Consider the following 26,826-nt stretch of genomic DNA (forward strand, 5'->3'; position numbering starts at 1 on the left):
GGTAAACACAGTCATGCCTGCTTCTAATAATTTGTATCTAAATGTATATAAAAATATATAAAACCACTATAGAACAATTGCATGAACATTCTCTGAGTATTGACAGCTGTAAGATTTTCTTTCTGAATGGCAGATCTGTCACAACTGAATATACTAAATATAGCATACAAAAGATCATTTATGAGATCCACTGGAAAAAAAGCTAAGGAGAAACCATGGTGTAGTTCATTCTGAATACGAGCAGATGAAACTAGCCATACTCAATGGGTTGACATCACACTTCACTCTGTTCACTGAACTTGCTGTAATTCTAAATTGGGAGAAACAGGAAAAAAAAGAAAAAAGTATTATAATGTTTTCCTAGAATAAAATGCAAAGTTAGCAGTTGAAGGAGTGCTAGCTTGAAAATGCCACCATTACAAAGGCTAGTATTTCTAAGTTAGTTTTGATTAGGATGAACTGCATAGAGCAACATACAAGTTCCTTATCAGTTTATAAACATGGAAATGAGAATTACACGACATTATCATTGGAAGATATAGATAAGAACTCCTTTGCGTTTCTGAACAGCAGCAGAGATGAAAGTGAACCACAAAGCCCTCTTGTCCCTAACTTTCTGAGAGTAAAAGACTATTTTCTGCTAGGGGTACAGGGAAAAGCTGAAATGCAAATCAGAATGAATCGCTTTCTGTTAGTCTTCACCTCCTTTCTCCTATTCTTTTTTATCCTGTGCTATATTATCTGCCATTTTTCCTTCATGTAAACACTCAAAAGTCCCACTGATCTCAGCATCTTAAAAAGATGTGGGAGGAGTACATAAATAGAATTACAGGGTGGTGCTGCTATTGCAGTTACCCTGCCTTTTTACTCCTGTCCATCTTCAGGTATTGGATGCAATGAACACACACAAAAAAACCCCAAAACACATACTTTGAATACTCTGAAGAAGCAGCAGGAGCATATATACACTGTTCATAATTACATTTAAAGTTTGAGGCTGCGTGCAAGACTTTCAGACTAAACCACTAAGCCACTATTCAGAGGCATGATTTGCCTAGCAGCTCTGGCAGGAATGTGTGACCATTTTCATAAAATGGGAATGCTAGTACATAACTATCTTACAAGAATGTTAGGAAGGTTAATTAATGTCAATTAAAAATGTAGACATTTTATAACACAATAATCATCCTAATTCATCTAATCAGTCCCAGACAAAATATACAATAGCCATTCCTGTTATTTTTGCCCTGCAGTTACCATTCCAGTAAATTATTTTTTGCAGGGCAACAAAAAGAAAAATGTTGCAAAGCTCTGAAGAGAACATTTTTCTGGTCAATCCACTAGGCTAACTGTGCCAACTCACCTTGATCTGGATAAATCAATGGAAAGTGGTTTTTGTCCATGGGCAACTCTAATTAGTAAAATACAAAGTGAAGAAAAAAACCAAACAACAAAACCGCAGCTCATGAAGAGTTTAATGGCTCTTGGAGAAGGCTCTGAGCCAAGCTCTAGCCATGTTTAGAATCATAAATAAAGCCATGGGAAGGTATATTACTTGTTACGCACTGTCAGTCACACTGGTGTTACAGTGGAAAAGGATCACATAGTTCATGAGGAAACCCCAGGTTTACAATCGTTTTAACAAGGAATGCAAGAATCAGTGAGTGAGTAAATACATCTTTGAGCCAATGCATGTTCAAGCCTCAAGCCTCAGTTTCTGAGCCAAGCCTTCCTTCTCCCTCTAGGTCTCTCTTCCACCTCATGCAACTCCTGTCCCTTGTTTCCACCAGTGAGCCAACACAGTACAGTGCATGAGACAAGCTTACTAGCTCAAAACAAACTTGCTAGGGATCCAGGAACATTTCAGTCAGACCAATATGGTGCTATGTGAAGTAGCTTCAAGCAACTCAGGCTGAGAAACTGAGAAATGTAGTTTCAGAATTGGGTGTGAGTAAATTTGCCTCTTCAAGAGGCTGTGCTAGGTATTTCTAGATGAAATAAGGTTTTCCAGTGGAGAATATGCCCAGATTAAGGCACTAGAACACAGCACATCTGGATGTAGCATTGAAGATTGAGAAGTTGTGAAAGGAGAGATGGTGACAGGAATAGAGTGCTAGCAGAAAAAATAATGGAGAACTGCATTCCTGAGGCTGAGGACCAGTTGTAGAGAATAGACAGATAAAATTTCTACAAAAAGGTTTCACTAGGAAAATAAGACCTTCTCATGCTTTCAACAAATTACTGTGAGCATCCAAAAAGGCTCCAGACTTTACCTACCCCTGTTGTAAAACTTACCCTGTGAATTTGAATGGCATCAATTGCTGAAGAAATGGATTCAAAGAAGACAGGATTTTCAGATTCGAGATTTCCCCCGTACTGCATTGCTTTTATCAAGGAAGCTGCAATAAAACAAACACATGAGCACTGATAAGGTAGTGGGGCTATATAAACCATCAAATTAAAATTTTTGCTGTAAGCTGATACTTGCCTTTGCAGTGTGCTAGCAACACTTCGATGTGTCTGTTTTTACAGTCCATGTAAATCTATATGTGTGAAAATATGAAATGTAAAAGAAAAAAACTGTTTAAAATACCAACAGAGAATAAATACACATAAAGCCCATATCCAAGGTAGCCAGAGAGCTGCGGTGGCAGCTGTACTGCCAGCAGCCACCAGAGCGAGCCCTTCCATAATGTAAACACCACCAACCCAGGCTGATTTCCTATCCTCTCGCAGTACTCTACAGCTCCACTGAGAATTAAAACAGAATCCGATTAACAATTTGGCATCTCTTTAATATATTTTGGGGGTGTGCGTTATTTTCAGTTCTCCTTTTCCAGCGTATTTTCCCATCTCCTCTCCATATGAAAGTCTGTGGACTGTGTGGACTAGCAGTCCACAAAGTTTGAAACTTTGAGACTTCAGCAGTCTATCAGAAAAACACCATAGCCATCATGCTACATTCTGCAGTAAGTTGTTCTTTATTCTTTCTTTGAAAATGGACAACTCCACAGAGACCAAATATTGCATAAGATGTAAAGTTTTTACAAAAAAAGAAAAGAACTCTAAAACCAGAGTAGGGCCTTTTTCTGCCAAATGAAGAATATCCAAACAGATCCTGATTCAAAAATGTTTAAATAATCCATGTAAAGGGGAAAAATTCTGAGGGAAGAGATTTGGTGATAACCACATCAGAATACCCTATTTTATAAAATAAGCCAAAAGCCTTACTCAGACTAAAAATTCCTCATCTCTGGCATCAGTGATGATACTTTGGGAAGGAGTGTAACAACAAGGACACACTGAGTGTGTTTCAATCTGAGTAACCTGGGTTTAGACCAGCCATTCCTCCAGAGGCTGCACTTACAACCCGTGCATTTCACAGCCCACACCAGACTTACATCTCACTAATTCATCAAATACTTCTTTGACATAATTTGTAGCTTGGAGGTCTCTCAGTTCTTTTGGAAATCAGATTGACAATTTTTTTAAATTAATACTTTATTGAATGTTCCTGTATTTTGAAGGGATACATAATAAAGATTAACACCCACTAACATTATATTTCAAGTTTTCTTTTTTATTATATTCCTAGCTATATGTGTAGTTTTAATTTGAATTTTTTAAGGTAACACTTACTTCACTGTACAATCACTGCAGAAAATTGAGAAAATGGTTAGAATAAGAAAAGTTCTTGGGCTGAGACCCAAGTTCAAATCTAGTCTTCTATCTTATTCAGAAAAACTATGCAAACCAAAGCTTGCATGCCCACTTAACTCTGTACTCACTACACAACTTTTAAATTCCAGACGCAATGGAAATGTAAGAAACAGCTTTTGAGTATAACTTTTCACCTACTATACAGAACTGCCCATTATGCAAAACCATAAATCATAGAATTGTTTAGGTTGGAAAGGACCTTTAAGATCATCAAGTCAAAACAGTAACTTGGCACTGCCAAGTCCACCGCTAAACCATGTCTTTCTAGCCACACTTCCCTCAGCCTGTGACACTGCATGGGGTTGTTGTGACCCAGTGCAGCACTCAGCACTTGGCCTTGTTGAACCTCATACCATTGGTCCCAGCTCATCAATCCAGCCTGTCCAGGTTCCTCTGGAGAGCCTTCCTGCCCTCCAGCAAATCAACACTCCCACCCAACTTGGTGTCATCTGCAAACTGAGTCATGGTGCACTCGAGCTCCTCATCCAAATCATCAATGAAGATAAACAATAAGAATAAACAGGACTGGCCTCAGTACTGGCCCTGGGGAATGCCAGTTTGACCACTGCCATCTGGGTTTAGTTCCATTCACCACAATAATGGCTCAGCAGAAAGTAGGACATCACAGAATTGAAAACTGAAATTTGAAAGGGGTAAATCTACACATGGCTCCACTGCAACTAACATGACAGGGCCAAATATGACCTAAAACAATGTTAAAATTTAAAAAGAAAAAAAAAAGTTAATAAACTCATCTTCATTGCATACAAATTACATACTTGTGCACTGTCACCCAAAATATTTAGAAATATTCTTAATGTAATTTTTTTTATAAACACAGTGCAGTTTAATACCCAATCTGTGTTCCCAATGGCTTTCCCATGAGAGGTATGTTTATCCACTGATACAGGTGAATTAACTAGTAGTTGGACCCAATTACTCTTATGTGTAATTATAACATATACAGAATTTGTCTGATGTCATGAATACCTGAAGAAGCATTGAGACTCCAGTGTAGTCAAAGAAATTCAGTCCACTGCAATCTAATATCAAAACACATCGCTCACTGTGACATGACTGCACAGACTCACCTATACATTTGATAAACGAAAAACTTTAATTAACAGGGAGAATAGTCAAGAAATGTGTATAAGAATAATGATAGCTCAACAAAAAAAGTCCAAACTATCACGATAAGTATTTTACTGCTATGTACTGGGGTATCAGACAAGCAAATGGTACATTAAGTTAATGGTTTATCTTCATATTTGCCCATAAGGACGAAAAAATATGTAAAGTGGAGTGTTTCATTTTCCTAAGGTTTTACTGTGCTGGTTTTTGTTTGGTTAGTTTTTTAATATACTATTACATATTGATGTGGGCTAAAAAAATTCTGTTGGTAAGATTTGCAAAGGTCTTATTCTTCAACAACAGGTCATCTTGTGTTCAATCTAAACACACTGTTCTAAATGCATCCTGAACTAGCACATAGATAAGTAATTCCTGGCTTTCATAAAGGGAAAACTAGAAAATAATGCACATCTTCTTTACATTGTTCTGTGCTCAATGTTATCATAATGCACACAACTCAAAAGAGAGAAAAAGATAAAGGAAAGAATTCTGAACATAAACATGCGTTAAGCTAAATGTCTTTTCCAGAGCAGAGGTAAAGATTTTAACAGAGGTAAAGATTTTAAACTTTTGAGGGGACTAAGAATTTCCCCATGATGCAGATTTATAATGGTAGTAATTCCTTTCTGACAGTAGCCTGAGAGTCAGAGCCATTTGGACTTGCACCTCCAGAGACTTACTGTCTTTGTGCTGTCCAACGTACAATAATAGATACATACTAAACAAAAATACAGAATTTTAAAAGTAACCTCCTGCCTGATATTTCTGTGATAGAAACCCAGAAGGGATTTATGAGATCTGCTAGGCTGCTCAGTGTTATAATTCCCCACTGCATCCTGCATTGCAGTAGAGGCTGCCTGGCTTCTAACCTGTAGGCTTATGTACAGACCTGCTCTCTCTTTGGACCAGTGGCAAGAGCAGCAGCAGCTGTTTCATTTGGTTCTGATACAGATGATATTCCCCAAAGGGAGAAAGGAAAGATTCTGACAAAGATGTAAATTGCCATGATTTCCAGAACAACCGCTATAAGGATTAAGGATTGTGTCCTCCTGTTCCCTGCCTTCCTGAAAATTTAAGCTCCACATTTTCTTTTTCTCTTTATAGGGATTTTTTTCTCCCTGCTTTTTATTTTAAAGACCCCACAAAGAGTCACCATAGGCTAATTGGTACAAGTAACAGCAGAGCATTTAAGTCCTCAAGGCAGGACTTCAGCTTTCAGACAAAAGGTCTTGTGCTGTCACTGCTGTAACATGAAAAACCAGTTTATCTAAAAGATGACTGAAATATGTACTGGCAAGATCTTCTCATACATACTATTTCACAGTATAGTCAATACAGTACAATATAGTCCTCAATAGCCATTATCATAGGTTGCTATGTTACAGCAAAGCACTGTCAACCCCAAGTAAACTAAACACTGTAGTATCATAAAAATATCATGAGTCTAGTTAAGAAAGGCAAACATTCAGACAACAGCCTCCAAATCAGATTCTCTACTGTGGCCTTAATGCCTATAAGCATTTAAAATAAACAGTGTTTTAATTCTATCCACAATGAAGTCATGCATATAAAGCACCTCCTGAAAAAGATTGCTGCAGATCTTCCATGCAATCATAGATTCATAGAATCATAGACTTTAAGGGCTGGAATGGACCTTACAGATCACCTAGTCCCAACCCTCCCTGCCATGGACAGGGACACCTCCTCACTAGACCAGGTTGCTCAAGGCCTCATCCAACCTGGCTCTGAACACTGCCAGGGTCAGGACAACCACTCCTGGGCAACCTGTTCCAATGTCTCACCACCCTTATAGTAAAAAACGTTTTTCTCACATCTAACCTAGACTTCCTCTCCTTCAGTCTGAATCCATTACCCTTTGTCCTGTCACTGCAGTTCCTAACAAAGAGTCCCTCTCCAGCTCCCTTGTAGCCCCTTCAGATATTGAAAACTTGCTATGAGGTCTCCAAGCAGTCTTCTCTTCTCCAGGCTGAACAGCCCCAGCTTCCTCAGTATGTCCTCATAGGGGATGAATGTATGTACTCTGGTTTGATTTAAGCATTATAAAACATGGGAAGAATGGAATTATCCTGTTTAATCCTTAATTGAAGGCAAACTTCCAGGGTTTTTTCTTTATTTTATACTGTACTGATATACTGTACAATACTGGTGGCCATCATGCCACTAATAATTCAGTTGACATTTTCTGAGATTTTCTCCTATACGGTTTAAAGATCACAAAGATTTAACATGCTTCTAATCTTACCTTATTTTTACTTTTCCACACTAATAGTCAACTCTCTGAATGCAAAAAAACAATACCAATGCTTAGCAAAACATCCTCTTCAGCCTGGTCTGAATATCAGTCCAGGCAGCAATGCAGGAAGTGTTTCCCTTCACTGTATACCTGTCTTATTATGCACACAGTTGTTCCTGTGAAATAAGCAGGGACCCACAGAAACATAGTATCATAGAATGGTTTAATTCAGAGAGGACCTTAAAGATTATCTAGTTCCAACCCCCCTGCCATGGGCAATGAATCTTCCACTAGAAGCTTCCACTCCCGCAGAAAAGGTATTTTGAAATTTTAAAAAGTCAGTCAAAACCAGAAAAAAACAGGGCCCATTAGGCCAAGTTTAACAGAATTTAACACTGTTTAGCATTCATGCTTCACTGAATGTTTGGTCTAAAAATATTAGTTTCCATACATTTTAAGTTCACCTAGAAATACACAGAATAATGTGAAACCATTTTGCACACTTTCATCCATCTTGGTTTTAATATAATTGATAGATAATAAACTCACCATGACAACTTCCATTGGAAAATGAACAGAGCAATGTGTTCTGCTCACACTGAAATAAAACCAACAGACTATTAACATACCAAGGAAAACTAGTCCAGCATACAGTAACAGATAAAATCACTGCAATACGTAAGAATTCTGTTTCTCAATATCAAAGTTAACTCATTCTCTCAAAAATCATGTTCCATGCAACTGTCTATTGGATATGTTATATTTTCTGGTATAACTTTAGAAGAGTACTGAGATACATACTCAAAGTGATATTTTGCTTTTCTTTTTAGCTGACTCAACCTCTGCCATGTTTGGCTCCACTATAAAGCATATTTTGGACACAATGCTTTCGGGGAAGCAGGGGATGGTTAAGAAGCAGTCAAAAGATGGGAAAGACATTCTTGAACAGAAAAATTCTAGCCAGTGTCTTTATAAGATTAACTTTAGTTTCATTTTCTACTTGTTGCAATTTCATCTGCTATGCTAATATTTTAGTAAGAACATTTTGGACATGTAAATTTATTAAAGAATCACCTTTCTATGGAGAATTTTTTTAATAATTATTTCAATATGCCTGTTAAGTTCTCAGTAGAAATATGAGTTAAATCCATAAAACAAAATCAGAACTGCACTTCTTTCACATCCATTATGTGCTACAGAAAGACATTTGTTCCATGCAAAAATTATATGCACAGTATTTCAGGCAGCTGTACTGTTGAGTACCTCACAGAAGACACAAAGGATAAAATCTTCCTCCTAAGTAATGTATAAATTAACTTATTAAATTAACTTACTAAAATTATTAAATTAACTCATAAATTAATCCCATGCAATTCCTAAGTGATTTCTCCATTTGAAAGTTTGTTATCATATTGATCCAAGCAGTTAGCGTAGCAGAACCAAGGAAAAAAAGCACCACACTTTCTGAGCTGACTTTCTGAACAACAAGTTAAAACCACCCATCAAAGTGCATATGGGTATCACAAGTCTTTGGCAAGGGACAGCAGAGGCGGCAGACAGATATTGCTGAGCACTGTCTTGACAACCCATCTAAGACATGGTTGTGATTTTCTCAGCACAATTTGCTAAACTGAATGAAACTGCCTACAGTAAGCAATCTATAGTATTGGAAAGTCTTCATTGTACTGATAAAAATATTTTTTTCCTCTTTTAGGGAGTGTTGCAGTAAGTTGCAGTAGTTATGTGCAGATAAACTTGGAAAATACTGTACTTATGGGGATTTCTCAAAAGCCATGTTATATATCATTTATATACTGTTTATTTTTCCAATATAGTCAGTGCAAACAAGAAACAGTACTGCTGAGAAAAAAATCAGACAGTTTGTACCTTCTTCCTAATTCTCCAAGAATTAGAAATACTTAGAAATGAAACGCCTATCTCTCATGGATTCATTTCCAGAAAAAAAAAATCTCATCTTATTCAAGCAGGTTTGTAGCTACTTACTGTCTTTCTAAAATCTGAACCTTATATCATCTGAGGTTATGTAAATTCTTCCATAAATTTTGAAAGGTTTTGAATCAGTGTTTTAATGCCTCTTACAGGATCATAAACAGAAATAATAGAGATATTTTCAAGTAATAATAAGAAAATAACCCATATTCAATCTGATTAAGATTAGGATTAATTTTATTCTAAAGGAACCATTTGCAATATTACATTTTTACATGTTTCAGGATCTGATTGCGTTCTCTAAGAAATGCAAGGAAAGCAAATACAGTCACCATGATTACCAAAGCATATAGCATGTCCTACCTCATTTACATCTTCACATACCTGGCTGCTTATGCTATCCTTCTGGATTATCTTTATCAGGTCAGCGTGAAACTTCCTGGCATTCAGAAAGACCAATGGGTTGTTGACTGAAACTATCTTTACCTGTTTTAATGATTCCTGTGGAATGAAAGAAACAATGCTGAAAAGTTTATCTTGGGTTTGAAGATTAAAACCCAAACCTGTTTCTTTAAAAATCCAGAAGATTCCTATAAATTAACCTAAAAGGAGCTTTGGAATGTGAGAATGGTTTAATGATAACTCTCTTGATCAGCCTTCACACACAACTAAATTAAGAATGGAAAGATAAGTAATACATAAAGAAAAGTATCTTTAATTGAAGTTAACATGAAAGAAAAAGCATATTCATTATGATGCATAATACTAAGAACTATTATCTGACAATTAATAACAGCACTATTTCAGCTGGTATGATCCCCAAACACAGACAAAACAACATTTGTATATTTATTAGATAAGCACATGCTTCATAAAAAGTACCCAAAGCTTTGGGAGAAACACTGCAGGTAGTTTGGGGAAAGCTGGTAATATTCATCTTGGTCATCTGAAGATTAATTTATTACAGAAATATTTCTCCATGGAAATTCTTAATAGATCCAGAGCAAGCTTGAGTGACACATTTAAAACTTTACCAGCACATATCTACAACCAACACAACAAAAAATCTACATAAGAACCATCAGTTGCCCTTGATCCTGCCTCTGCACTTCATTGAATAAGTTTCAACGAGTTTACCAGTACCTTCAATCAGCCTGTGTAGCTTAAAACATAGATGTTACACAGGAGAACAATTTTGGAAGGACATCAGATATAGGTCAGAAATTCCCAGCTACCAGTGGGGAGAATTTTGCACGAAACAAGTGCAATTTCTCTCACTCTCAAGGTGTACTTATAAAACACCTTCAAAAGCCAGTAATAAAATTAATATTTATATATAAATATATGGCTATCAGAAATCGCATGCTCAAATACTGGTTTTGTAGGAGGTGAGTTAACCTAATTCTACTGAACACTCAATTTTCCACAGGCTATGAACAATTACTCTCTTTTCCTTAGGAAATAAAGATTTGAGACAGGTCAAATACAATGTGGAGCAGAGCTGCTTTGATTTCTGCTACTTCTATTTCAGACTTGAGGAAAAGTCTATTGATTGTTAGGGTCTTCTATGTTTTCCACTTGTACTATTTGATCTAGTAAAAGATACTACATCTTCTTAAAAAGTTCTTCATGTATATTCCAAGAAGGAAGTATTAGTTTTTACACATCTAGTGTTGTAAAAAGGAATAGACAGGATCATGCATGGCCTGTAAAAGTAACCAATATTTTCAGTAGAATTTTTTTCACCTGACAAGTGAGCATGCAGCTAGAGAATCCTAAATAGCCACAATACCTCTGCTCATAAGCACCAGTTGCAAATAAAGTCTTAGGATTAATTTGCCTTTCAGGAAACTCTTCTATGGAAGCTGGTGATCTCTAGGTTCCATGTGGAAGTTCAGAGCATTCTCCTTCCAGGCCAGATGAAAATAAGATCCTTGAACACACCACCTGAACATTGCACAGTAGTGATTCCCACTAGGCATTTTCACATGCAAAACATGGTGCACTGAGTGTCAGCTTCAACAGGCTCATAAAAAACTGCCCATTTGGAAGAATTAATACAGCATGAGAGACACCATTTTGCTGATTGTAATTAGTAAACACTGCAGTTGATAACACGTCAGCAGGTCAGCAGCAGACTGTGAGGGCAGATCAACAGATCTGATTTGGAGAAGCTCTACAAAAGGATTTCAGTCCACAAAAGTGCTATATGCAATAAAGTATCCTATCACTAAGTGCAAAAAGGGGTCTGGATACAGAAAATATCAATTTACTACTGAAATATATTAGATGACTTATGTGAGCATCAGCTCTGAAAAATGAACTACTTGTGCCAATGGATGTAAAACTCAAGAATTTGCAATCAAATATAGGTTTAAAAAGCCTCTCTTCTTCCTAACAAAAATCAGAGACATTTGACAAGGTCACACTCAGGCACAAGTGAAGCTGACACAGACCATTTTTTAAGTAGTCAAAAAAAGTTTGGGATTGCGTTGAAGATATGCAGTTTTCCCAATAGACAGGAATGGAAATCTTCACCACAAGCCACATAAACTATCTCTTTACTGTAGACTGCTGTTCAAACTTCTGGGAACCAGACATCTCTCGGACACCACCACCACAACGATCATACAAAGGAAACATTTCAAGCATCCCAAACTGAGGCAAAGAACCCTAGACAATGCATAGGGATCTTGTGCAATTTACCTGTGAATGTGATTGTGGTAAATATCGCATCACCAACATACCTAAGGCAAGCAAGTGGCAAAGCTTAACTGGCAGTTAAAATGTCTCAGTTTATATGAAAGAAATCTCTAAAAGAACAGAGGGCAATACATGCTTGAACGAAGAAATACTCTGCCATCCCACAGATTCCTGTAAGAACAATGCTATACACTGCTTGATGTAGAGACAAGTGGGTACTTCAGTGCCATTGCAGAACTGACAAAGTAGAAGTTGAAAACTAAGAAAAAAGGAGACTGATGTGCTAAGATCAAAGCCTGTGATGATCAAGAGGCGAATTAGCTTCCAAAAATACAAGGTGGAAAACTTGAAATGCTCAAATCATAAGGTCAGATCAATCAGATTGCAGGCTTAGGTATATTTTTTTTCCAGAATGGGCAAGATCAACTGTGCACAATTTGACTCAGTTTTTCCTGCCTCTGGTTTGGTTCTAGCTTGTTTCTTAATAAGAACTGTTCTGAGAAAAATGGACTTCCTCTTTGTTGTGTACTTGCTAAGAAAGCAGGAAAGTGATCTCAAGTGGCCTGTCCTTGCCATCACTTAGAAGGATATGGACAATTGCCCCATGCACTCTCCACAGCATCATCTATGCTTGGGTAAGAGTTCAGTTTAAGTGAATGTCTGTGATGCAATGTGTTTCACATAAGGTTCTAAATACCCTTTGATTTTTTCCACATTAAAGTGTCTTTTCTCTTATTGATGAAATAACCCCTACATATCCACAGACCTTAATGGCAGGGTAGATCATTAAACTTGCATATTTTCATGTTTAAAAGTACCGTTGTTTATGTCTAAGCTGTTATTTAACAGGGGAACTTGGATCAGTCTAGCATTCATACATTTAAAATTACCCTAAATGCCTGCTGTAACCCAGTGACTCTAAATTCAATTAAAGGCATTTTTCTCAATCTTAAAAATATTTTCCTTCTTTGTTTTGTGTAATAAGCTCTTGAGCAATTTGCTTCCTTAACAAAAGGTTATTTTCCCCACTGTCTGCAGACACCAGTATGTTATTACTAGGTTACTGGCATTAATCTTAATGATTAAGAGGGAAAGAAGCAGAGGAGCAGTAAGCTTAAGAAAATATATTGGGTTTTGTACAAAACACTTTATGAACTGATATGAAAAAGCAGGCAAGTCAAATTTTGGTTACCCACTCTGGCGATGTTACTCCAAAGTTCCTCTTAAGAATGAAAAGTGCAATACTAATTGACAGCTGGGCCAGCCTCAACAGAAGTGGTTTTAATTCACATTTCAGAGTCCTTCCTATTCTTATGCACCTTTCACATTCCAGCATTGTTCAGTATGCTGAAACAGTAAATACCCCTGAGCCCCTGAAAGTCAAGATTTTGAGCCCAGGATAGCTCTGATGGAAGATATTTGCCAGAAATAATAAATTCTTTCAAGAAAAGCTTCTTAATGGTAAGGTAATAACTGCTGACCCTGTGGCTTACTGATACATAAGACCCTTCATAAGGGTCTTATATTAGGAAAGGAAAAAGGCCATAGTAGAAACTGCCACGGTGGAGTGGGCAGAATGTCCTAGTGATGGGGCTCTGTGCTGAAAGGACACATGGTTCTACTTCTCTCTTGGCTGCTGACCTACGATTTCATCTCAGAGGAGGGAGTTCACATCTCTGGGTCATTACCCTTCTCTTCTTACCATAGGCCTAACCACAAGCAAGTTTGATGATAATTGCAATGAAAATAATCAAAAGAATCTGACTGATAGGTTTAAGTATGCAAGAAGCCAAATATTAAAAGCACAATCTTTGGGAGATATTCTTCCATCCATTTTTCACATGAGAGTACCCTTGTTTGAGCACAAAGTGATAAGGTGTGTGAAGCAGTCTGTGACAGCTTCATGGTGCTGTCCCACCTTGCCCAGTCACACACAGCGTCCTCTGGGACAGTCCGGTCACAAGGGGCTGGTGGCAGAAAAGGGGGCAGAAAGGAGATTGCGGATGATGAGAATATCAAAGGACTTGAGGAAATCTGATAAGAATATAGAAACAGTGATTGTCTGCCCAGATTGCCCATGCCATTCCTGACAAGAGATTTTCTTAAACTTAGGAATTAGAAAACTTTTACAAAGAGCAATTCCTAACTTAAAATGGCAAATAAACTAAGATAGATCTATCTAAGAGGACTTGCCTAACTTCACTTTGCAGACCATCAGCAGAACCATGAAAATATTCCAATTTCTGATGGCCAACTTGTTTTGTATTTACTATTTATTGGAGAGGGAAGCACTGACCTCTTCTCTCTGGCAACCAGTGACAAGACCCAAACGAATGGCCTTAAGTTGTGTCAGGGTAGGTGTAGGTTAGGTATTAGAAAAAGGTTCTTCACCCAGAGGGTGGTTGGGCACTGGAACAGCTCCCCAGGGAAGTGGTCACAGCACCAACCCTACAAGAAGTGTTTGGTTTGCACAATGCTCTCAGGCACATGGTGTACTTCTCAGGGACGTCCTGTACAGGGGCAAGAGCTGGACTCATTGATCCTCATGGGTCCCTTCCCACTGTGAATATTCTGTGATTCTCTAATATCATACCAGCTTTAGATTTCAAGTGGTCATATCATAAAAATGTTCCCTTGGCACCCACGTAACCAGCTAGAGAAAATAAACAAATATGAATTAGGGAAACACACCAAGTGAAAAAAAAAAAGTAAAAAAAAATTCAACTTACACTATTATCTTCTGCTTTGTATTTATATTCCACTTCTTTCACATTTTTCAAATTCAGTGTCTTTGCTCTGTAATCAATACATAGAGAAAATCTGTAATGCAAATCATTAGTAGTCTTGAACAAAACCAGGAAGAGACACATCCCAAATTACAGCATAGAAGTTTAAAGTAAAAATACACAATCGGTGCTTATTTTTATGCATATAGAGTATTTTTTGTGATAATGATACAGTAAAAAGCTCATTTCAAAATTGTGCTATATCACTTTGAAAATATGGTGACAAAAATTTTAATTTTCAGTTTCATTACTGTTTTGCAGCTGGCCAGAGAGCTCTTCTCAAGTCAAAGTAGCTCATATATAATCTATAGCTTCAAAAGTAAAGAGGTTTAATTAGTATTTTTTACCTACAAAATCATATTGTAAGGAAAGGGGAGAAAAATATGTTGAATGGCTGTGACTCATGAAAAATAAAGACATTTTATTTGTCATTAAAATTGACACAACTCTGTATGATGAAGCAGAACATTGCACTCTAGCTATCAAAATTGGGAACTTAAATGGAAATGGCCAATATCCCTGTGCCCTCTACACAGTCAGTGAAAAGAGAAATTTGTCTTGGAAAGACAGCTCAGTGTAGGACCTTCTGCTTTGATACGTCATTTGCAGGAACACATTTAACTGCAGAAGACTATGAAACTAGCTATCATCTGAGTTCTGTGCCTAAAGCTAGGCAATGGAAATAATCCCAGAATACAAACATTTAATAAAAGCGTCAATGTGCAAGGCGTATTTGCAGTACTGGGACTGGCTAAATGAGGCTTGCAAAAGTCAGCTGTTCCCTCATCTTTGCATAAATCAAGCTGTAGCTGCTGCTGTTTTTAATACATTCTGAGACATAACACATACCACATCCAATACTCTGACATCTGAACAGAAACTTTGCAATAAATAATCTATGGTATTTTTCTTGCTTCACTTCTGCTAACACTTTTGCTCATGACTGCATGGCTTACTGCATGTTCTTTTGCTACCTCGCCTGTGCAGTACAGATTTTAAGGCTGCTACCTTGTCCAGTGCCTTTAGATGGCACCGACAGTCATGTGCAGCTTGACTGAAGAACAAAGAAATTACTGGGTAGAGTCTTATTTACTTTAATTAGTGCAGGTTCAGACTAAGGTCTCTGTTAGATCAGGCAACAGAGGATCATGCTGTTTTGTACCAGATATCACTCCCTTTCTGCTGTTGGAGAACCTCCGATGTCCAGGCCCAGGGTAGAAACAACGGGAAATCTTGCCTTTTGCTTTACTAGCAGAAATTACCAAAATTTTAGTTTTCTGAGTAGCAGAAGGTTACCACAAATGTACTGATTGATTCAAGCAGAAACTATCTTTCACAATTTTTAATTACCTTGTAATTTTGAATCATTTTTGCACTGATTCTGCAATGAGAACAGAGCTGTGCACAAATGGTGAACACCATTCTTTAACAAGCATTAAATCGAGCTGTCTATGGAGTGCATAATTTCAGTGGAATTCAACATTCATGTAAGCAACTACATGCAACCAGCAAGTCATTTCCACAACTGGTGAGCCGTGAATTAATTCTGTAGCACAAATCAATCATGAACTTCAGCTGGTATTTCCTTTTATTCATGATCCAAAGTAGCAATTATAACATAAGCAAAATAATATATGAAATTCTGCTAGCTCTTGTTTATTTGTCCTGTCTTTTCTAATTAGTACACCAAACTTGTACTTTTCATCAGAAGTTAAAACAGCTGTGCAGTTATATTCCATTAATCTATATTAGCAGTGCAGATGTCAATTATCAGTTCCTGTGCAATATAGTACTTAGGAGTTAATAAAGGCACCTAGTTAATAAGGCTTGCCAGACACATTTTCTCCTCAAGGAGCAAATAAATATATAGTGGAAAAAATACATTATTAATCTTTCTGTTGATGTTGTGTTGCCTTCACATCATGAATCATATAGATGTGTAATAAGAAGAGAAATCACAATGCCATTTTATAAAATGTTTTAGAGATCCTTGGTCTACGATAAATGTGCAGGTGTGACTTTTTCCTTTGAATTTTCTTGCAATTTTCTGCCACTAAAAACCTGAAGTTTAGTTGTTAAATTTAGTATAGTGTATGTCTATCCTGGCTGTGAATCAATATGCAGAAAGAATGCATAACAATGTGCTAGTAGAACATTTCAGTAAATTGTTTCTTACCTGGGAAAGCGAAAAATCACAATTACTATAGTGCAGACAACGCCGTACAACAGTCCCACATTAGCAGCAAAGCATATCGTAAACACGTAGGTACTAACCCATATGCTCTTTGAGGAGGGAATCAAAAAGAGGTGATTAGTTTTAAATTTTATAGCTATGTGTATTTTATGAATCAGTAACAAAGATTTTTAAAACTAAGATGTTTTCTCAGATGTGAACGTTTGGATCTTTGAACTGGTAATACTGAAGACTGAATTAGCAATTAAAATAATGCCTCTACATGTGAGACCACATACAACATGCCACTCCCCATCCCACTGCTCACAGAGGTTCCTGCCAGAGTTACTTAAAATAGCATATGTAGTTGTACTAACAGCATAATTCAAGATGAACTCAGTTGTTTTGTAAATCCTGTATTATATTTTTTCACATTACAAATTCTTGTCACCTTCATTGCAGATTTTAAATCCTCCTTTCCCTTCATACAGTTAGGCATACTAATGAGGTCACATACAGATAACTCTTCTCCATACAAGTGGGAATTATAATTTGCAAAGAGTCTGATTAAAAGTGGCATTTATCAGAGTATAGCTGACTAAAACAACTCTACAACAGATAAAAATTATTGGGGAATTAATTCCTTCCCATAGAAATGGTGAGATTTCATATTGGTTTCCTATCTTTCAATATTTGATTACTAAAACTTTGGATCCATTTTAGACACAATTAAAAAAAGCATAAAAGTATGTCTGAAACTAAAGTCACTTTCAAAATAAATTTAAAATACTAAGAAAACTAGAAGATTTTAACATTTCAATGTTTTTTCTTATTTTCTTACCAGAATTGCTCACTTTTAATTTCCATACTACAGTGATGTGCAGAGCTGAGAGATACCCAGATTTTACAATTAAAAAGAAAAGTTATGATGTGCATAGCTGAGAGATATCCAGATTTTACAATTAAAAAGAAAAGTTCAAATTACTTGATTTCTTATACCAACCTGATTGGTATCATAAAAGCACATATTTCTTTCCTTGAGGGAGCCTTAAGCAAAGACTGCCACCTAATCTTTATATAAATGTGTTAAAGAAGAATGGAAAGTGGTTTTGCTCCTCTGGATATACTGATCCCCACAGGTGCCCATTTCATCAGTTACAATGCTTCTTGTTCATGTTTGCAGAATAACAGATCACATTGCAATGGCACAATCAGTGTTAAGATTATCTTTTCTAATGCTTTCACTTAACTCACAAAAGCCAGAGACAATAGAATACTTTCAGCCACAGGAATTTTGCTTGAGAAGATTTCAGAACTGTTATTTTATGGATTATAAAATGTAAGTCATACCATACTAATTTGTGCTTCACAGAGGACAGAGTGTTACATGACTCTATTGAGAAACCTTTTCCTACCTCATTTTCAAGATTCCCAACTACTGTGAAAGGTTTTGCAGTCTCTTCTGCTAGGTAAAGAGATAGTTCATTCTTTGAGACTGTCCCCAATCGCTAGTTGTATTTTTAACCGATATCATATACAAATCATTGTGTATATATTTGTGAATAATACCTTTATAAGCAACAAACACTGAGTTTTGATTAATCAGTGAGAAAGCAATGCTAAGATTTTCACGTCCAATACGTGTTTGTAAAGGAGCTCACTGGACATGAAAAGGCTAACAGAAGTGCTATAAACCTGAAATTCAGATGGGATCAAGAATTAGCCCATCCTGATAACACTGAACCCTTGACAACACCTGAATCCACTTCAGTGCAATTCACGTCAGCTGCAGACCTGAGTCTCATCACATCTAACTAAATCACTGCTGCAAGAAATGCAAAATTCTCATGTCTCAGAACAAGACAGAAAGCATGAAAGTCCAATACGAAGTCTGTATAGGAATCAAAGCCAGAAATGTTTGAGTACTCCTGAATACTGAGAAAGCTGGTTGAGTGCCTCTCTAGCAGCCTAATATCTCACATCTTAACTGAAACCAGAGACTACCATTGTTGTAGAGAGTGAGCCAAAACAATCATATTCTAATTAGTCAATCACCCTTTCGGTGCTTTGTATTGGCCTGGAACCAGTACTTCTTTAGTTAGGGTAGCATCAAACTTGTAGAAGGTAGTTATGTTGATCTGTTAGACATTATTTTTTTTAATTCATGTGTTATTGCAAGGTTCAACAAAGAAGTCATAAAAATATTAAAGTTTTCTTTGGCAGCTTACTTCAAGATGGTTATCACATACTCCAGGACAGATAGAATCTAATAATTCTTCAAATCTTAGCAATAATGTGCTACAGGCACACGTTATTCTCAAAAGTCAAAAGAAAATCCACCTTCAAAGTATCCTTGTACTGTACCAATTTAAAAAAAAATCTAAAGAGGGAGAAAAGAAACAAGCAGAAGTAATGGATTTATATTGAATCCTGTATGTATCAGCAAGTATCAGAAGCACTGAGAGGTGCACTGACTGTGTATGTAGCAGCTGCCTCCACCTAGAATTTTCCATTTCATAGGGTGCAGCCATTGACCACTGAGGGGAGTCTGAAATGGGAATTTGGTAGGAAAAAACACATAAATAAGTGATAGAATACTTTATGATCCAAGAGCTAAACAATGCAATACTAAGGGACAGTGATAATAAATGTCTCTGTACCACTTTGACAACAGATTATACACTTCCTTTTTTCATTGCAAACTGAATCTGTTGCCTGAAGGGGTAGGGTCCCTCTCACTTGACATTAACTATCTGCAGCACAGCTGTCTAATTTCCCACCAAAATCAGTGGAGATTTGGTTATCAGAGTGAGGAGATAGAATGCAGTTCCTCTGACCTGATTTTGCTGCTGCCTACTTGAGGAAGAGATGAGTCTTACTCTAACATGACCTGACTGACCAGTTCTGTACTGTGAGGCTGTGATGACTTGTCAAAATAGAAATCCATGTTGTGGTCACCAGCACATAACCAAAAGAAGAATCTCATTAAAGTCCTGTTCATTCAGAAGTGTCTCAGCAGAAAGGATGCTGGAGTCCCGGAGGAGGCTCTGGCTCTAAGAAGACTGATTGGCATGCCCATGCTCCCATGTCCTTCTGCAGACAAATGACTGATACATACATTCATCCTCAGGGCACCCTTCGTCAGAACTTATGATTCAAGTGCTGGAGTGAAGACCACTACAGTCAAAGGAACTGCTTAATGCACTTTGGGGCATGGTTTTGTGGTAGACTTGGCAGTGTTGGGTTAACGGTTGGACTAGATGGTCTTTAAAGGTCTTTTCCAACCCAAACAATCCTATGATAATGAAGGGGTGTGGTAGTTCTTTAAAACAATTTTTCACAAGCATTCCAGACACAGTGGCTGAGATGGTATTTGTTTGCAAACAGCCCTGGAGGCAGAAGGACTGATACAAATATTATACTTTTTAAATAATTAATATAGCAATCATATTTTCAATGTATTAATAATTTGTAAAGTCCTTCCCACCCCACTGAGACCAACTGAGCACAAGTAATATAACTCAGAGTAGCATATTGACTAATGCAGGAAGAGCAGAAAATCTCCCTAGGATGTCATAGGCTAGAAGCATTGATGCAAAATTATTCTCACAGAAGAGATGGCTTCCTACCTTGTGGAAGACTGTTTATATAGCAAAAACCCCACAGAGCTCTCAGAGCCCTTTCATGAATCAGGACACACGTGTGATGAACACCTGAACAAATCTAAAAGGCCATCTCCCTCCTGAGGATAATGCATCACCAAGAAATTGCACCAATGAGCTCCAAAATTCCGTGGAAGAGTCTCCCTGGGCCCTCTCTAAATATTTTGACAAAATAGATTGACAGTGGTGGATCCATGTCCCAGAAACTCACACTGGCAAGATCTTGGAGGATACTTGTCAAAAATGAGACTCTCCTTGTTGGATCTACTTTAACTGCAAGTCAGGCATGCAACCTGGCTTTGTCTCAACTGGAGTCATTTCCTGGTTAAGTCATATGTGCAACTTCAAAACATTTTTTTTCTCTTTAAATGCCAGAGTGTTTCCCTGTTGAATTCCCTAAATTTCTGCTATTTAATTAATTCATGAAAATAATCCCTATTCTATTGTCATTTTTCATTTAGATTATCACTTTCTGAAATACTTTTTCCCCATCTTTGGTCACTTTCAAGTCCAACAGCTAACAGCAAAGAGAACATCTTTCTTCAGCATTCCATTGCCATTTAAGCCTAGCTTAAAAGATTGCAGGCTTTCTGGGATGCTAGAGCTTAAAATCAAGAGTTAACAAGAAGTTCATTGGCCTTTTTATCAATACTGGAAAAGTGCATTGTCAAGCTGGAGAATAAAAAAGGCAAGTTAGGCAAGTAAGCCTGTATAAGAAATCAGGCTTGAATGAAGGATATGGAAATCAACTTTTGACCCAAGGACCTGAAAAGTGAGATATGGTTACAGAAAAAATACCAGATCAGCTTCCTGGTAGTCCCACAAAAAGAGGGGAAAAAATCAAGACAAATCAACCACTCTCAGGTCAATGTACAAATAACACAAGAATCAACAGTTTGGAAAGAGCCAAAAGATGAAGACAGCAGAGCCAAGACAAATATGAATGCAATTATGTATATAACATGTATTGTGGAATACTGAAATTATTGATCTGTGATTGTTGAAGTCACCCAAGAAAGTGTAGTAACTGATAGGACAACTTAACTGAAGGAAGAGACCTTTCAAGTTCTTATGGATGCTCTGAATGACAGGAAAGGGCTCTCTGGAACAAGGGCAGTAGGGTACTAGCTGGAAAGCAATTGCATGTGACTCGAGAGTGGGGATGTAAAATCAGGACATTCCTGAGGGTTGATAAAAAGCAAGTTGAAAGAAAACTGAAACAAATATATGCAATAATACTCAGCTGATAATATTTAGTATTAGCTACTTAGGTTTGTCAGCCTAGCTGCTCATTTGAACTCAGCTGAACCTAGACATTAAATCTAAAAGAAAAAGGCACCCATGGCTGAAAGAAGAGATTTCACAGAATCACAGAATATCCTGTGATGGAAGAAACCGATGATGATCCTCAAGTCCAACTCCTGAACTGTACCTTTCCAGCTGTACCTTTTACATTTAAAAGGATTATGTTTGTAAAGAACTAACCAACAAATAAATGAGAAGCTTAAAGAAGTGTGAAGGAACAAGGTAACAAACCCCATAATACTCTGTTTCTATGCACTATCATTTGCCAGGTCTATAAGCATAACAAACCTAACTTAATGCTACATGACACACACCCTTCAAAGAATCAGTTCCAGAAAGGACAACTGCTAATTATTTCCAAATGTTTTGCTAGAGTTTCGATCTTGAAAACACTTTGGATAACCTGGGTGATGGAATGATTCATTTCCAGTGTGCTGTGAATTGCTGGGGTGAATCTTTTCAGGCCAAAATCAACACTAGTGTAGTTACGCAAATCACAGGGCTTGGTGGGGCTCCTCAGAGCAGGCAGCAATGCAAGATCAATGTTTATAGCCTTACTTTAAACTGTGCTATTTAAAGTAAGATGATTTACCCTGTCAAGCTAAGGACTGATGGCACAAGTACTTGAAGAAAAATCACTGTTCAAGTCTTTTCAGTCAACAAGATGAACCCAGCAAACTCCCTCTTTCTATAACCTTTCAGCAATGATGACAGATGTCAGAGATGTAATAACCAACTACTCCCCCAGCCTCTTCTGCCAAAACCAGAAAAGCAAAAATCAATTGGGCTTGTCTACCTGTGAATATGCTTCAAGTTTACGGAGATTCCAGAATATCCTGCTGGAAAACTTAACTACTTATAATCTCAATGCACTGATAGAGAAGATATATCTCTCTCTCCCATAACTATCAATTTTCCTAGGTTGACTGTTCCCAAAATAATTCTTGATCCACATCATCCACCATTTCTGTCACTGCCAATATGATTTAAGATGAAGATCAAATACAGTAAAACTGATAGAAAACTTCAGAATTTTGCTGTTTGAATAACATTATATTTCATGAAAGACTGAGCTTTTCTTCTGGATGATATGCAAAAAAACCCAAACCAAACTCTAGTCTCCTGTGACAAAATGTGAAAAGTCTTACATAGCCAAACTTTTCGTTGTCTACTCAGCTCTGCTTCCCATGCTGAAATCCAGTACTCCATTAAAAAAACAGTTTGATTCAGTCTAGACTTAACCATTACTGCGTTAGAGTACTGAGTCACTGGTGAGCTCAACAAAGTCCAATATTAACTCCAGTAACCACAGAGGACAATGTGGCCAAAATACTTTTCTGAATATTTGTTGGCTCAAACTGCATAAGGGATTGCCAGTATGTATATATTTGTGAAAGTGCGTAGAACTTTTGGTTCCACTAGTTGCCCAGTACCTTCAAAAACTCCAACAGAATTGAAATCCAGGAGTGTTCTTATGCATGGATTAATTTTTCATATTTGCTAGGAATTCTGTGCAAATTTTGTCAGACTGCTCAGACTTTACATTAAACCAGATTTTCATACTATGTCTCTTTCCATCTATCTACATTTTCTGATTTATTCCTCATCTCACAGAGTAGAATTTTTCATTATGATCAAACAACAGATACTCTGCCAAATCTGAAAGATTTTAGACAATTTAGCTACAGCACCCCCACAACATCTATCTTTCTGCATCATTAGTGTTTTCAGTTCTGTTTGTTCTGTATGGTCATTCCATATCCCCAGAGGAAAAAGATACCAGAATCTCTTCAATAATACTACAGCAACAAGTCAACCAGACAGAAAAGGCATAAAAATTAAATATGTATTTTCTCACATTAACCTGATATCTCTGTATACACATCTCTAGCAATAAATTAAGCCTGATTCTTTATCATTTGCTAAAATTTTGGTTTTTTATACGACTGATATTACAGATGCTGCTCTGAGATAGAAAATAAGTCAATAGTACACAAAAGTACAACTAATAATGGCTTGCACTTGTCCCTTTTAGGGACACAGAACTGTTAAAGTTTATTTAGCAGATATTTGTTTAAAGTTCTCAGGAAAACCTCTTTATATTAAGTTGTACTTACCCAGTCTATTTTATCCACGTTCCAATATTTTTTTAAATCACGGAACTGCATTAACATCCCCTTCAAGCCCACAACAATAATGCTTGCTAATACACACTGCAGAGAAAAAAAACAAGAGCCGTTTGCAGAATCATTAATGAAAAAAAAGTTATTTATCAGTGAATATTATATTTATATTATCCAAAAAAAAACGGGTTAGTGTTTCAAAAAGGGGATAAGCACAAATGTTCTTGTGACACAAATGCTAAGAGCATCAATTTTAATTTTTTTTTTTTGTGAAGGAAAACTATAGGCCACCTAATTGTGAGAAAAATGACAGAAACTTCAGGACAACCCAAGACTCTGTGTGTATCACCAGACCAACTACATTCTGCCATAGCCTGAAGGACTGTGGAGCAAAGCAGCACTCAACTTCTACCAAGTGAAGAATTTTAACAACCCTTCTTCACCACCTAGAGAAGGTCTCTAGGGCAAAAAGTCCATTAATTTTGAAGTAAACAAAATAATTTGTTGTTCTCTGAATCAGAAAGGAGGAGTAGATGGATGAAGAAATCATCCAGAGCCAAAAAGAATGGAGTACAAATCAAAAAGTTGCAGTGCATGAGTGGGGAAGGTTGAAAAAGCATATTAAAAGAGAAAAAAATATCAAGAAAGCAACAATCAAGTATTTTTAAAATATAAGGGAAAAAGTCTACAGGAAACCAGCCAAAATTTACACATAATCCATAGTAAAAAATGAAAGAATATAGTAAAATAAAGAACATATTGTGCACCCCTCTTCAAACTTCCTTATTTTGCACAGTTAAAATAAGCTATAAAAGGATCTGTGTTTGAAAAGTGAGAACTTTCATGACACCATGTAAACAATAGCACAAAATAAATTTAAAACATAGCTGAGTTAAAACTTCTTGTACAAACATGGCAGAATTGTGAATTATTTTGGAGCTGTGTTTTGCAGCTTTGACATGCCTCTAGTTAAAATTAACTATTAATTTGTAATACCAAAAGTTAGGTATAGCTTATGTGAAAAGATGCCACGCTGCTTTACAGAGTCCTAGTGTAGATGTATTCCATGACATAGATATAAGCATACTTCAAATCTTTCTGTAATTAAGCATAGATCATTATCTTAAATAATTTGCATCAAATTTATTTGAAAAGCAAAGTAATATATCATATGCATATCTAGAGAAATATTGTGAGTCTTCATTAATTTCTACCACACTTTGTCAATTTACAAATCCACAGCATCCTGGATGAATATTTTTCATAAACTACATGCCAAAGTAGTTAGGAGAGAAATGCACTTTTATCCACTTATGTGGCAGCCTATACATACAACTATGTGTGTAAATTCTATATGTCTTATTTTGTCATCTATTTTATGATTTTGAGACTTGCTGTGCCCTTAGTATTCTTTCTTCCAATGAATTAAAATCAAGGTGGTTTAGAGGTAGCACTATCTTTCCCTGAAATAAACTATCAGAAAACATTCGACATCTTAATGTTTAAAAAAGATAAGTACTGTACCATAGGCAGCCAATACAGCATAGGTCCAATTGCATAGATCACCACAAGAATTAATATACAAGAGATAAGGCAAGCCACCTAAAACAAGAAACAAGAAAAGCAGATCACTCAGTCTAACAGCAACAAAGAAGAAATTGTGAAAAGGATTAATTATACAACATTGTAAACAAAGTCAAGAATGAGATGTTGAAGATGTTAGCTGTTAACGTATCTGTGGATTGCAGATACATATAATTTCAGTTTTAAACTGTAGTGATTGATTCCCTTCAGCCAGCTACAGTGAAAATATAGTAAGGGACTTCAAGAAGCATTTAGACAATGCTCTCAGGCGCATGGTGTGATTCTTGGGGATGTCCTGTGCAGGGGCAAGAGTTGAACTCAATGATCCTTGTGGGTACCTTCCAATTCTTAAATAGTCTGTGATACTGTGAAGAGATCTCAGCATCTGTGCTTGGCCCTGACACCAGCACACAGACACAGATCAGAGCATCACTTGCACACTTGGTTATTAAATTGAGCGTGTGTGTGCAATATCTCATCCCAGAAGTTTCTCAGCACCTACTGTCATTCTGTAACATATTTATAGCCATGCACCCTATGTTGCGCTAAATAACAGATCTGTCATAGCACTAAGCAAAAATTATGTATGCAAAACTGTGTTGACATTTTTGCACAAGAAAAGACTTCTAACTTCTTTTACTGGGATTGACACTATAAGAAAACTAAGTCAGAAACCACTAATGATTTCATGTTAATATCAGTGGACTTTACTTTAGAAAATGTAGGTACAATTTGTAAAAATATATTAAAAATAATAATTAATGCAGGTAATATGAATCCAGAAAATATATGGTCTAGTAATTGCAAGTTTCTTCACAGTATTTGTCAATCTGATGGAACACTACAGTAAAACTGCACTGTCCTACTCCACTCTGAGCGCTCACTAAGTCAAGTACTTCTGGTCTTATAAAGATACAGTTCAGATTCACAGAAGGTTTTTGATCATAAGTAGACAGATGCTCACTTTATTTTTATATCGATAATATGTTTCTTTGCTAAAATAATTAGGTTTCATTTTAAGAGACAAGTTGTTAAAAACAAAACCAGACAAGTTGTTAAAACACTAGAAAATTAAAGTCATGGTGTACTTAAAAATACCATCAAGAAGGATAGACAGAGTGTTTACAGAAAAAAGGGACAGAAAATCTGCTAGTAAAGTCATAAGGAACTTTTCTCTCTTTCTGCCTTCGCAAAGAGCAAGCAAAAGAAAGTGTTGATTCTATTTGAAGGACACTTCTAGCCCATGATAAGAGTCCCTCACTTCTGTTTTCTCCCTGAAAAATATATTGCTGAAGAACAAACGACAAAACTGAACTCCAGGTATAGCTGTTACAGAAAAACAAGGTTGCTCTGTGCCTCTAAAAGGCTCTTTGCATTTCTTCCATGACATATGATTTCTCTCTATGTAATCAAAGCAACCCCTCACTCTTCTTGC

The 26,826-nt window shown here is 36.7% G+C and overlaps 1 protein-coding gene across 1 annotated transcript in view; it reads right to left on the reverse strand.

Annotated features, from left to right (window-relative positions):
* Nucleotides 1–274: 274 nt before the first annotated feature.
* SLC26A7 (solute carrier family 26 (anion exchanger), member 7) overlaps nt 275–26,826 on the reverse strand; it is a 55,779-nt gene continuing 29,227 nt past the window's right edge. Inside the window, exons 9-18 of the mRNA XM_009075220.1 lie at nt 25,332–25,409; nt 23,802–23,897; nt 16,721–16,827; nt 14,488–14,554; nt 9,419–9,556; nt 7,655–7,703; nt 4,711–4,811; nt 2,489–2,543; nt 2,296–2,399; nt 275–310 (exon numbers count right to left, since the gene is read on the reverse strand). Of these exons, the coding sequence (XP_009073468.1) occupies nt 275–310; nt 2,296–2,399; nt 2,489–2,543; nt 4,711–4,811; nt 7,655–7,703; nt 9,419–9,556; nt 14,488–14,554; nt 16,721–16,827; nt 23,802–23,897; nt 25,332–25,409 (831 nt within the window). The remainder of the gene's footprint in view (nt 311–2,295; nt 2,400–2,488; nt 2,544–4,710; nt 4,812–7,654; nt 7,704–9,418; nt 9,557–14,487; nt 14,555–16,720; nt 16,828–23,801; nt 23,898–25,331; nt 25,410–26,826) is intronic.

This window comes from Acanthisitta chloris, unplaced genomic scaffold, assembly GCF_000695815.1.
Source record: "Acanthisitta chloris isolate BGI_N310 unplaced genomic scaffold, ASM69581v1 scaffold4085, whole genome shotgun sequence".
NCBI lineage: Eukaryota > Metazoa > Chordata > Aves > Passeriformes > Acanthisittidae > Acanthisitta > Acanthisitta chloris.